The 13962-nt window shown below is 35.5% G+C and overlaps 1 protein-coding gene across 1 annotated transcript in view; it reads right to left on the bottom strand.

The window, feature by feature from the left end:
- Nucleotides 1-3908: 3908 nt before the first annotated feature.
- Nucleotides 3909-13962, bottom strand: part of adamtsl7 (ADAMTS-like 7) — a 28249-nt gene continuing 18195 nt past the window's right edge. The window contains exons 8-12 of the mRNA XM_056481511.1: nt 11805-11978; nt 11548-11724; nt 7835-8014; nt 7587-7731; nt 3909-4254 (exon numbers count right to left, since the gene is read on the bottom strand). Of these exons, the coding sequence (XP_056337486.1) occupies nt 4115-4254; nt 7587-7731; nt 7835-8014; nt 11548-11724; nt 11805-11978 (816 nt within the window). The 3' untranslated portion in view covers nt 3909-4114. The remainder of the gene's footprint in view (nt 4255-7586; nt 7732-7834; nt 8015-11547; nt 11725-11804; nt 11979-13962) is intronic.

Below are 13962 nucleotides of genomic sequence, written 5' to 3'. Positions count from 1 at the left end.
GCAACTTTGTGCTGCTATTCTGAAAGAGCCTACAAAGGGGTCATTTCAGGACAAACCACATTATCTGTGACTTTAATAAGTGCACTGTTTCCAATACAGCATAATGCATAGAAATCTGAAAGGTAAAGTAGCAAAACACAGGCCTTTATGACAGACTTTTCTCTGTGGATGTACAGTACATTATTCTGGACTCTTCCAATCCAAGTTATTGCATTCAACACCCATATCTCCAATTATACACAACTAGTCTAGCTCATTACTCTCAAATTTACACTCACTAGCCACTTGCTCAAGGTGCTGGAGAAAGATAGTGACATGAAGATATTGACAGTTGTTTTATATTTGTCAACTGCACATCCATGATGCGAATTTCACATTGAAGCACATCCTGAGTCTGTATTGAAATCTGATGACTGTGGAGGTCATTTAACTTAAGTGAACTTATGTTCAAGAAACCAGTTTGACAGATTTGAGGTTGTCCAGTTTTGGTGAACATGTGCTGCAAATTTAGCCTTAGTTTCCTGAGAACATGTGCTCTTCTGCTTTAGCTCATCTGCTTCAAGATTTGCGTGTTGTGTGTTCAGAGATGCGATGTGTTCTTCTGCAGACCATTATAAATAATAATAATGATTTCTTATTTGAGTTATCACTGCACTGGTGGTGCAGTGGGTAGCACGATCACCCCACAGCAAGAATGTCGCTGGTTCGAGCCCCGGCTGGGTCAGTTGGCATTTCTGTGTGGAGTGTGCATGTTCTCCCCGTGTGGGTTTCCTCCAGGTGCTCCAGTTTCCCCCACAGTCCAAAGACATGTACTATAGCTGAATTGAATAAGCTACATTGGCCGTAGTGTATGTGTGTGAATGAATGAGTGTGTGTGTGGATGTTTCCCAGAGATGGGTTGCGGCTGGAAGGGCATCCACTGCGTAAAAACGTGCTGGATAAGTTGGCGGGAATAAAGGGATTAAGCCGAAAAAGAAAATGAATGAATGTATGTGTGTGAATGCAAGAGTATATGGGTGTTTCCCAGTGTTGGGTTGCTGCTGAGTAAAACATATGCTGGATAAGTTGGCGGTTCATTCCACTGTGGCGACCCCTGATTAATAAAAGGACTAAGCCAAAAAGAAAATGAATGAATGAATGAATAAACTATCAGAACTTTTTTGGTTGTTCTTCTCTGACCTCAACGAGGCCTTTTCGCCTCGCTGAACTACCACTCCCTGGATATTTAATCTTTTTCTGACCTTTCACTGTAAACCCTTAGTACAGTATAACCAAATGTGAAAATCCTTGTAGATTAGTAGTTTTTAAAAATCCTAGACTAGTCCTAAAATATCTAACAACTAAAGCGACTTTTCCACTATCATGTCGAACTGTTACATTTCTCTCAGAATTCTAGGCATGGTTCGACAAGCGTTCTGGACTGGTACAGTGCATGTGCTCATGACATCACCACTCTGTTGCCTGGCTGCCATTGCTTGCCTGTAACGTTAACTTACTTTATGCTAGCTCTCTGTCCTCGGCCCGTTCTTAATTTTGATTCTGTAAAATGTCCAAGAAACACAGCGAAAATGGACCTCATTAAGTCTCAACCTTTATTACAGCTCATGGCGGACATATCTCAAAGAGGGAATAACAGAAATCTTTCCTGAGACGGTGTGTGAGCTCGAACGTCCAGCAGGCGCGCCGTTGTGATCGATGACTCTTGCTTGTTTATTAATGCCTGTGACAGCGGTGACGTAATTTTGACAGTGGAGTTTCGCTGTTTGATTCGTACTCGTAATCAGGACTTCGTGTCCGTGGTGAATCTGTAATTCGTGTTTGTAAAGTACACCCATCGTAAAATTATCAGTCATATACAAACAGACAAAGAAAATGTCGTATATATGTCTGTTCTAATCGCAGATTTTGAAATTGTACCCTCGTAAAAATACGAGTACGCTTCGTTTTCCTTTACGATTTTATATTTACGGATGCGTGAATTTTATTTACGCACGAAATATTTATGACAGTGATTTTATTCCATACCAAGCAGTTGTCCATGTGTGGAGATAAACTGATGAGGTAAAGGCATTCAATTACAAATCACAGACAACGGTAACTTGTGTTGTGGTATTTATGTGGTGTTGTGCAAAGAACTGCACAAAATACTTCTTTATACGTTGGTGATATGTCCCGGTTAATATCATAAGTGTGATAAGAAACAAAAGTTGTTGACATCATGCTGCCGCCTAGTGTTCTTTACCTAGAAACTGTAGTGAAATGTTTTTGCGGTTTTACACAAATGTAGGTTGGAGCACATATTTTCAATGAGCCTGTAATTAAGTTAATGGTTTCCATTAGTTTGTTCTCCAACATTTTTCATTGTTTGCAGAAAAAAGAAACTCATGCTATTAATGGTTTGTTAATTAATGTGGGGAAAGGTGAACAGGTGACTTCTTTTAAATATTTAGGTGTGGAGAATGACTTTCAATTCTCTTTTGATAAACACCACGAGAATGTTTTTAAAAAGGCTTAGCAGCGGTTGAGAGTTTGTTGAGAAAACTCAGAGGTTTTGATATTGGGAAGGACATTTTGATTGTCATATATAAAATCACTTATTGAATCTGTTCTTACATTTAACATTGTAGCCTGGCTTAACTCCCTCTCTGTTAACAGCAAAAATAAACTTTTTAGATTAGTAAATGCAGCGAGTAAAATACAAACACCTCACTGATTTATTTATAGCAGTGACAAAAAGAAAAACCTCCACCATTGTGGAAGTCTCTTCCCATCTTTCACATGGTTCCTTTAAGTTACTTCTGTGTGGCAGATTGTATAAAATCCCTTTCAAGAGTTCACACTTAGCTGATGATTGATTATAAGCAAGTTTGGCATGCTGCCACGGGAGAGAGCCCTGGGCTCCCTCCCATTTGCAGGGCAAGAGGGGAGCTTTGAGCTCAGGTAGATCTCGAGAGCTTTTAAAAAGAGCTGATGACAGAAAATGAGTGCTATGAAGAGATATGCTGCTGGATGAGAGTTTGAATGTAGTGCTGAAGTTAGATTGATCAGTTCACTTCTAGTGCATGTTTTTGGAATGTGGGAGGAAACCCGAGAACCCGGGGGAAAGCCACGCGAGCACGGGAAGAACATGCTAACTTCGCACAGAAACAACAGCCGGCCTGTTAAAGGACTAGAACCGGTGACGTTCTTGCTATGAGGCAACAGTGTTAATCATTGGGCCGCCGTATGAAGGGAAAGGTGGAGGAGCAGGGGTGGAAGGGAGGATTCTTCAAATCGAAGATGACTGTAGTGAGAAACCCTGGCTCTTTACAGGGTGTTAGGAATCGTCTGATTGGTGAATCATACATGGTTAATGCAGAACCAGCCATGTTCAATTATAATCATGTGATCCTCTTGAGATTAGTTTATAAATAAACTTCACTTAGCAAAAAAGGCTAAGTACAAGAAGACATTTATTCCCACTGCCATTGTTTTTTTAACATGATTTTGAAACTAATTGTGTACATGTTTTTATGTTTTGCTGTTGTGTGTAAGCCTATGTCTAAAGACAATTTTCTAACCCCTGTGGGATAGACAATAAAGTTTATTGAATTGAATTTAACTGAATGCAGGTTTGGAACAAGTGCAGTGAGGGTAAATGAATTTCCATTTTTGTGTACGAAATTTTCCATTCCATTGCCTTTTAAACATGAACCTCTGGAAAATGATGAAAAATCTGATGACTCTTCTACAATGGCAAAAAAGCAAAGGTTTATATTTACCATTTATGCAAATGCTAAAGATTTAAGCAAATAATTCATCTACAATCATTAGAGGCAAATGATTTAACGTGAGTAATATAAATTATTAAATATTCCTATTAATTAGATATATTTTCATCTTTAGATATTACTGAACACAACAAATGATAGGCTCAGTTGGTTTTATTTGCAATAAATATTCAGTTGCTCATGGAGCATTCTTATTTTGCAGTTTTAAAAGAAGGGCAGTGAATGTATACGTCTTGAATGTATACTTGTCTTTTGAAGAATACGGCAGAGAGGAGATGAGCAGTGATGTCCTCTCAGGGTCAGATCCAGCTGAAAATGATGCCACGTCCTGAAAAGCAGGCAGATCACCTGATTGTGTGCAGCGAGTCTCTCTGAATGACCCGAGAGCAGGACGCGCAGCATGTGGTGCGATAGTATGAGTACACACACAAACGGGCCTGGACTACCACCACGCAGTTATAGTACATGTCTCTGCAGGACTCGTCTAGAAAGAGAATGAGAGAGAGACATTGTAAAGGTACAGTTCACCAATAGACTATTTACTATTAGTATCATTACTATCACCAATTACTATTATTTTTTATTTCATTAATAAGGAATATTGTATTTAGCTTTATCTTAGTTTTTTTTTTTGACTCTGTTAACATCAATCCATTATTGGAAAAGAGCAATTTAAAGTGATAGTTCACACATATGGTTAGTCATTTTTGACATCCAAAAAAATGAATAAAAATTTCACCATTTATTCACATTCAAGTGGTTCTAAACTTTTACGAATTTCTTCTGTTATGATAGGGTTTGGTGGAAAACAAGCTTAAATATAATGTATTATTTATTAAAAATCCTGACCGTCAAATAACCTTTTGTGAGGTTTTTTCCCAAACTTTTATAAATTACATTTTTCAACAGAACAAGAGTGGTACTGGTTTCTTGTATATATATAAAAAATAAAAAAAACAGTTTGTGTTAAACATTCAAATGCTTGAAAGCAAAGACAAAATAAAAGGAAATTATAGGCACTGAGTACCCTCAAGAAAATTCCAGAGGCAGGACCAAATGCACCAGAGCACCATTTGGTCCTGTAGGTTAGTTTTTCCAGTGGTAAGAGTCTGGTCGCCTGACTCAGCCACATATTGACTGAAGGTATCTGAGCAGTTGACCATAATAATGGTATACATTTTTTAGCTAAGTATATACAAAATTTCAATACACATTCTTTATCATGATCAAGACACGGTGCCACTGTACAATTCAGAAGGTTTGTACATTTGGAGACAAAGCAAAGTCTGTAACACTTCATAATCACTACACTGTAAAAAAATCCTGGTTGCCCTAAATTTTTAAGCTGAATGAAATTAACCTTATGAGTCATTTGAACTTATGTTAAACTCACTTAAAGTAGCTTGCGCAACTTATAAATTAAGTTTGAACATGATTAACTTAGTTTAATAAGTTACAATGAACTTGTCAGGACGAATTGATCATATACTTTTTTTACAGTGTACACACTATGAATCATTTAAGCATTAGCAAATTAATTTATAATCTGTTAAGCATTAGCTGTATATTAACATATGTTTGTAAGCAGTCTATAACTGCAGATACAAATGCTGTACACTAATGTGCTTAATGATTGTATTTTCATAGTTTGTTAATTATAATTTTTTCAATGCGTAAGTAAATGATTAAACTATTCAAATTAACATTTATATATCCTATTATTCAGTCATATACTAATAGTTAATTTGTATGTTAATAAATGCTTTATTAACTCAGCTTCATCCAGTTTTGTGACCTGAAGTGAGGGCTATTTGTGCTTTATATATCCTTTATAAATGACAATTAAAAGCTCAGTTATATTCTAAACAGGAAAAAGGAACATACATGACTTTATTCATTTCTGTTTATTTGAAGACCCACAAATGAAACTGTATCAAATGAAAAATTAATCTTTGTAATCTTAACTAAAATAAAATGACAGATGTACAGATGTAAAGATGTACAGTTTAAACTGCTAAATAACATTGAAATGTTGTATCATTATATACTGTTAAATTATTACATTATTATATATTATACTCCTGTTATTCAGCAATGTTTAAACTTTACAGTAATTTTACTTTTTAGCTAAGATTGCAAAGATGTATTATTCAATTGATACTGAGCCTTTAATTGTAATTTATAAGGGATTTATAAAGCATAAATTTTCCTCATCTTAAATTAGGTCATAAAACTGCATTTATTAAACATTAATTAACATACAAATGAACTATTAGTATATGCCTGAATAATAATAAATAAATGTTAATTTCAATAATTTATTAAACATTTACTAACTCAATTTGAATGATCGTAAAAAACCCAACTACTCTTAAATACAAATGATTTGTAAATGATGCGATAATTTAGTCATGAAAAATTAATCAGAAACATGTATTAAGCACATTTTATATGTGCTTATAAGTCAAGAATTGAGTTTTTGTATCTGCCGTTATAAACTGCTCACTATCATCTATTAAAGTAGAGAGTTAATGCTTAACTAATAATAAATTCACTATTTGCTAATGCTTAATGATTCATAGTGTGTAGTTATTATAAAGTGTTACCAATACTACTAGTAATTCATGCCAACTCTCCCATCTATCTGTTCAAACATCTTGTGTTCCAGTTGTTGTCTGTAATTTCAAGTTCTTTCTATATACATATTTTTGCATTTAATATTATCAATATCTTTGTAAATCAACTCACTTTATTGCATTTAGTAGGTCTTGGTATTTTGTTCCTCACTTGTTGATATTGTGTGTTTGCTTATGTGTTTCACCCAAAATTAATGTTACTCTCCTTCCCCTTTACTCACCATCTTTAAAAACGTAACAACAAGAAATGTAAGATAAATATCTAAGTGACAAAGTACAATCAATGTGATGTTCATTTCAACAGCAAGTTATCACATTCATCTCTCGGCTGTCATTTAGACTTTCATCTAACTACCAGAGTTTTGGTCTGAAGTTTAATGTTTTATTAATCTTGTTCCATCACAATGATGCACTTGTATGCTTTTTAAAGTGTTGATTCACCCAAATATGAAAAGTATGCATGTATATTGATGTTTACCAGTCCCCAAATCCTCTCCAAGAACTTGTGCACGATTTTCAATGTTTGAAACATATCACAGGTGTATCTGAGGTAATACATCAGCAGCCGACTGAGCACTGAACAAGCGCAATACACTGACAGAGAAGTCCTATTTTTTGTTTTACTCTATGTGTGCACAAAGGTATTCTTGTAGCTTCATAACCTTACTGTCTATGACTGTTGAGGGAGCTCTCAGATGGCACCTAAAATATCTTCATTTGTGTTTAGAAAATGACTGAAGGTCTCAGGGGTTTGGAACAACATGAGGGTGAGAATTTTCATTTTTGGGTGGACTAACCATTTAAGATATTATTTTTTGGTCCTTAGAAGGCAAAAAATATGGGATTGAAAGAGAGATAAAAGAAAAGAGAGATGTAATTTTGTTTTGTTTTTTAAACAAAGGTCATAAAGAATTGTTACTGGTTGAAATTATTTATGAAACCCCAGCTATAATTGTTTACAGGATTAGAAAGAATACAATTTCTTTCTATAATAACGTCCACAATAATTAATTTCAATGGAAATGTATTTCTTTCTATAATAACCTGAATCAGATCAAATTGGGGAATTTCCATCAGTACCCAACTCTAACTTGGAGTAGCATAAGTCTGAGTGGATGACAGAATTAGCATTTTGGGTTTGTTTGTTTGTTTGTTTAACAATATCTGAAGAAAGTCATACCTATCTGTGGTGTGCAGATGTGTGTGTTACACTTTTCCTGTTTTGCAGGTTCAAGGGCAGGATCACAGTCATGACTAGATGTCAGGTCATCTCGTAAACACCGTACCTCCCTCACTCGAAAGCCTCCTTCGCAAGAGCGGGAACACTGAGGCAAAACATTAAATCTGTTCAGTAAGTTGGTTAAAATGACCTGTAAAAAGTTTCACTGTATGTGTGTGTGTGTGTGTGTGTGTGTGTAAGGAACATACCGAGCTCCACTCTGTCATAAACCACTGCGCGGCACAGCTCTTCAAATAACAGCTCTGTGCAGTTGGAGGACGAGGCAGATGAGAGCAGAGGTCGTCTGAGGTCACTGCTATATGACCCCCGTTCTGGACAACACAGACCACACCACGGCTCTGGGTACCATTGCCACATTCAGATGAGCACTGCCACACACACACACACACAGATTAGCAAAAGTGGTTTTCTGTGGTGTATACTCAAAGAACTTGATGAGAAGTTATATAGAGTACAAATATAAAACACAAATACTACAAAATCTTATATCAAACTCATACTGATATCAAAAATCAGTCAGGATAAAGTACATCCTGGAGGTTGTTATCACAGAAATAATCTTGCGCCCCCTGTGTCTGTTTATTTTGAACAGATGTCATTTTGATCAAAGGCTTAGATTTAACAAAATGGTTCACTGGTATTATTATGAAAGGGAGAAACCAGTGAATAAATGGAAAATACAAGAGTCTAAATAAACAAGCTGTAATAATCTGTAAGTGGCATCCATTGCATTACTTGTGCCAAATGGGATTAATGTCATTTGTGACCCAAGACTGGAGAACAAAACCAGTCTTATATTGCACAGGTATGTTTGAATGCCAAACTTGAATGCCGACTTTTATTGAATGCCAAAAATCCTTAGAATATGAAGCATATCTTCCATGAAGAAATTTTGTCATTTTCCTACACTACATATTGTATATCACAGCTGATTATTTGATTAGTAATATTCATTGCTAAAAAAAATGTATGTGGACACACTCAAATGTCAATATTTTCTCAATTTATTTATACATTTTTTTAACCTCAAATTTCAGATTTTCAAATAGTTTTATATCTGCCAAATATTGTTCAATCCTAACAAACATCAAGGGAACGCTTATTTATTCAGCTTTTGAATGTTTGACCCCCAAACATTAACTGGTTTTGTGGGTCAGGGTCATATTTGAGCAAAAATAAATGAATAAAATTAATTCATGTAAGTGGTCCAACCTGAGACCAAAGCAGTTTTGAGTCCAAAATTCAAAGAGTGCCTCGGACACAGGTCAGGATCAGTATTAGTACACAAGCATATGTAATCTCTTATAAATGTTGTAATCAATCTTATTAATATGAGACCAAGGCAAGTGTATTTATATAGCAGGTTTTAAAGGAGTGAAAAAGAAAAGGAATACATAATAGTGTGATCTGTCAGATGTAGCACTGTGTTCAATCAGTAAAGCCACAGGTAAACCAGCCTGATCTCATGAGAAAACGTAAGTATTTTACGTTTTGACAGTTTAGTGGCTAATTCTTACGAATTCGTACGAGTTCAGTCGTATGAAATTGTATGATTTTAAAAAGGAGGCTTGGCACCTAACCCCACCCCTAAACCCAACCGTCATTGGCGGATGAGCAAATCGTACTAAATTGTACGAATTAGATCATACGAATTCGTACGAATTAGCCACTAAATCAAAAAGTTACGAATTGCCGTGAGATTGTGTTGGGTAAACAGATGTGTTTTGAGTTTTGATTTGAACACAACTCAACTCAGAAATTTGTTTCATTAAGCAGGCAATAAGTAATAGTAAATAGTAAATCAATCAATTAAAGTAATCTAGTAGTGACCAAATCAGTAAATTTTAATAACATTTTTATAGCTACTTTCTTTTGTCTGTGCCATGTTGACAGAACATAACATTCATTCATTTTCTTTTCGCCTTAGTCACTTTATTAATCAGGGGTCACCACAGTGGAATGAACCGCCAACTTATCCAGCATATGTTTCACGCAGCGAATGCCCTTCCAGCTGCAACCCATCACTGGAAAAACACCTATACACACTCATTCACACCCACGCATACACTACAGCCAATTTAGCTTATTTAATCCACCTATAGCGCATGTCTTTGAACGGTGGGGAAAACCGGAGTACCCGGAGGAAACCAACGAGAACATGGGGAGAACATGTAAACTCCACACAAAAATGCCAACTGACCCAGTTGGGGCTCAAACCAACGACCTTCTTGCTGTGAGGCGACATCGCTACCCACTGCGCCACCATGTCGCCCAGAACATAATATTTGACTAGTTATTATCCAAGATACTACCATTCAGTTTAAAGTGAAATTTAAAGGGTTAAAGTTAATTAAGACTAAGTCATCAGCTACTTTCCATCCAAAAATGCGAATTAACTTTGTGCAAAACTGGATTATCGCATCAAAGATGTGCGAATAAAGCAGCTTTTCCATCCAATGAGTCAAAGCGAACAAAATCATCACTTCCTGATAAATATCAACTGTAAAAAATGGAATTTGCTGCTGTAGGAGAATCTGTGTGAATCTTTCCTTAATTTAATAAATGACTTGTGCCTCAGAAGACAATACCGACACGCAGTGATCGTGCAGTGGTGTTTGAAGGAGTGAGACGCGGAGCACAGACGCTCTTGATACTGGAGGTCATTAATAATATAATAACACTAATACTGAAACGGTTAAGGTTTTAGAATGACCAAAACAACATTTCAGATGGTTTACAGTGTGCTCAGCCAGCTGGCTTATCCATTCACACACATTTTCATCATCACATGATCTCTTATAACAAAATCACATGACCTTTTTTAATGCTCATACTGGAATTTGTTCGGTAAAAGTGTTTACATCATAGTTTATGTGCATCTTACCTTATCGAATAAAAAGTTTATCCTACTCAGTTATGCGCATATGTTTTTTATGCACATTTTCAAAATGTATGTGCACCTTGGCTTTCCATCAACCGTTTTTTTATGAGCATATCCAAAATGCACATAAAAATAGGTGGATGGAAAGCTATTGGACAACAACGGTTTGTTCTGTAGCCAATCTAAAACAATAATTAAAGCAATAATCAAAGCATTAAAACAAAAATTGAACTAAAATAAATAAGGCTTTTTCTACAAGATTTAAAAAGAAAATATAAAAGGAAATACTGTGAAAACATCATGAAACGTGAAAAAGAATAAAAAATTCACAGAAAGACTAATTTGTCATCAACTGTGAGGTCTTGCATGTGTGTGTGTGTGTACTGGTGTACGAGGACACAAATTTGTATAATGACATGGGTATAACCTACACTCAAAAAAGATTTTCTGCTGCTTATTTAAATTGCTAAAATAAAATGAGCTCAATCAACACAATTAAGGGCATTTTGGGACAACTTAATTGTTTTATATTCAATCCACTTAAATTTGTAAAAAGAGTTAACTTAATTAATTTATGTTGAGACAACCTGAAGGAATTGTGTGGAACCCAGCATTTTTTTTACAATAAATGATGTTTGCTGTTTGTTCAAACCTACTAATTTAAAATGAACTGAAACAACACAATTCCTGAGTTTTTTTTGGGGACAACCTAATTGTTTATGCTCAATCCACTTCAGTTTGTAAGAACTAATAAGCTAACTTAATTCCTTCTTGTTGTCCTAACACAAATCGATTGTGTGAAACCCTGCATTATTTACAGCGTAGGTATAACGTTGAGGTGGTTTATAAGGACATGCCTAGTGTCCTCATAATTCAAAACGCTTAGAAATCTTTTGCAAAATTTGGGTTTAAGGTTTGGGTACGGCAATATAATAAGTAGTTATGACAGAATTAAATACATTACATAATATGAAGTGTCCTTATGAACCACCAAAACCAACATGTGTATGTGTCTCGCACCTGTCCCCAAGGCCCCGTGTACCACTCCAGTCTCTGTGTGCAGGGTCCCAGGTCACACTGCATGAGCTCGTCAGGTTTATCCTCATCATCACAGTCGTCCAGCGGCAGAGAGTTACTCTGACTCATCAAACACACCACCGACCGGCTGCGACTGCCTTCAGCACAGTCTGCAGAACACTGAAGAGACACAGACAGCTGTTCAAGGAGAAACACACATTACTGGAAAACACTAAAGAAATAAGGGTGAGATTTGTCACCCTGTCGCTCCAGAGGGAGTAGAACCAGCTGCTGGCACACACTCCTTTGTCACAGTTCTGCAGATCCTGCGGGCGAAGAGCCATGTTGCATTCCTCGTCAGAAACAACATCACCCAGGTTATCCACACACACCACTTCTCTACTGCGCTGACCGACACCACATGGCACAGAGCACTGCCACACACACAGAGAGAAAGACAGAGTGAGAGAGAACTTATAATGGCTACTGATATCCAGTGTGCATGATCTGGTGAATAAATATGGAGGCTTATTATTGTGTATATCTATGAAGCTTATCAAAATTTATATCATTGTAATTATAAGTCTTTTTTCTTCTTCTTTTCCACATATACACCTCCGTTCAAGAGTTTGAAAATGTACAATTTATAAAAATGTTTTTGAAAGTGTTTATTTTAAATGCTCAGCTACAATTATTTGATCATAATTACACCTTATTTATAATATTCTGATATGCAGGAAACATTTCTTATTAATGCAAATGCTCAAATCATTTAGGCTGCTTGATATTTCTCAAAAAAAATTTGCATGCATATTTTTCCTCAGGTTTGTACTTAATGCCCACAATTATTTTAATCAGATTTTTTAACCCTTGTGTGTGGTGTTCATATTGGCTACCCTTTCGTTTATTAGTGGCTGTTTTTGTCCCATTGACTTCCATTATAATGACATTTTTAATTGCAAACTAAGACATGACACCATATAATCATGCATTCTTGATCGTTGGTGGTTTTTCCTGTTGGGAAAATTTGTTCTTTTATAAAAGTCAATGAGGCAAAAACAGCCACCAGCAAAATGAAAGGGTCGTAAAAGAGCGTATGTTGAGTTTTTGAATTTAGATTTATCAGTAAAAATCATTCCATTTTCTGAAACACAGAGAAAGTTGTGGCGAACTTAAGACTCAAAATCACCTCAGAGTGGATGAAAACATCCCCAACAGCACACAAGAGTTAAATAAAAGTAAAAAGGTTTTGTTTTTTACTTTTGATGAACACATTGAACTCATAAACAAAACACATTTATTTGAAACAGATCAAATCAGTTTAAAAAGAAAGAAATAAACACTTATTAGCCCTAAACCTTTCAAATGTAAGCAGAACAAATACATTTTTAGATGTATAAAGAATTATGTCATGTTAATTATTTTAACGTTAGGTGCTATGTCCTAATATTTATATCTTGTTTAACAAAATAATACATTGTTTTGTATTATTTATTTACTAGAATTTATTCATACATTTTTTTCAATTGTTTTTTATTTTTTATTTTCCATTTTAAATTTCATTTTATTTTCACTTCACCAAATATCTACCAAATACTATCATATTTAACATATATTTCTTTTTATTCTTCAAAATATCTTCTTTTGTGAAACTCAAACAAGTGAAAGGTGAGAAAATGATCACAGAATTTAAAGGGCACCTATTTTACCCCTTTTTCAAGAGTTAAGAAAAATCTTTTGTGTCTCCAGATTGTGTCTGTAAAGTTTCAGCTCAAAACACCCCTCAGATTATTTAATATACCTTTCAGAATATTGTTTTTTCACAATGTAGTGAATGTTTTTTGGCCTGTGGCTTTAATGCTAGTTCTCCCTGCCCACCGTTCCCACGTGCCTGTCAGAGCGTGCCTCAATCTCCGCCTTGGCTGAGTCAGATAAACAGCACAGTGATAGACATGAAGGAAGCAGATCTCACCTAACGTTTGTGAGAAATACTACAGTAAGAACTTTTCCAATTATTATTTGATGTTTGTTGTGGAGTTAATTCAAGCCTTTCTGCAACGATGAGTCACACACAATGTTGTTACAAAGTTCACACACACACACACACAGACACACGCAGCGGAGACATATACAGCGCATGTTTAACTTTGCACTGTTTTTGCGCTGCAAATGTGACAGGATGCACATTAATATACACTGCTGTTTGGATATCTATTATGTTAATGTACCAAATAAACCTGATTTAATGTCCACAAACCGGGATTGAAGCGTCTTCTTTTATAATTGTAATGACATGTGGCTGTGGTGATGAATTACGTAGTGATTTTACTGTCTTTATGACAAACATGTACTGTTTTAAAAACGTTTTAAACTTGTAAAACTCATTCTTGATCACATTTGATGATGATTGATGATCAC

This window comes from Danio aesculapii, chromosome 1 (assembly GCF_903798145.1).
Source record: "Danio aesculapii chromosome 1, fDanAes4.1, whole genome shotgun sequence".
Classification (NCBI taxonomy): Eukaryota; Metazoa; Chordata; class Actinopteri; order Cypriniformes; family Danionidae; genus Danio; species Danio aesculapii.
This window is presented reverse-complemented; position numbering and strand designations above follow the sequence as displayed.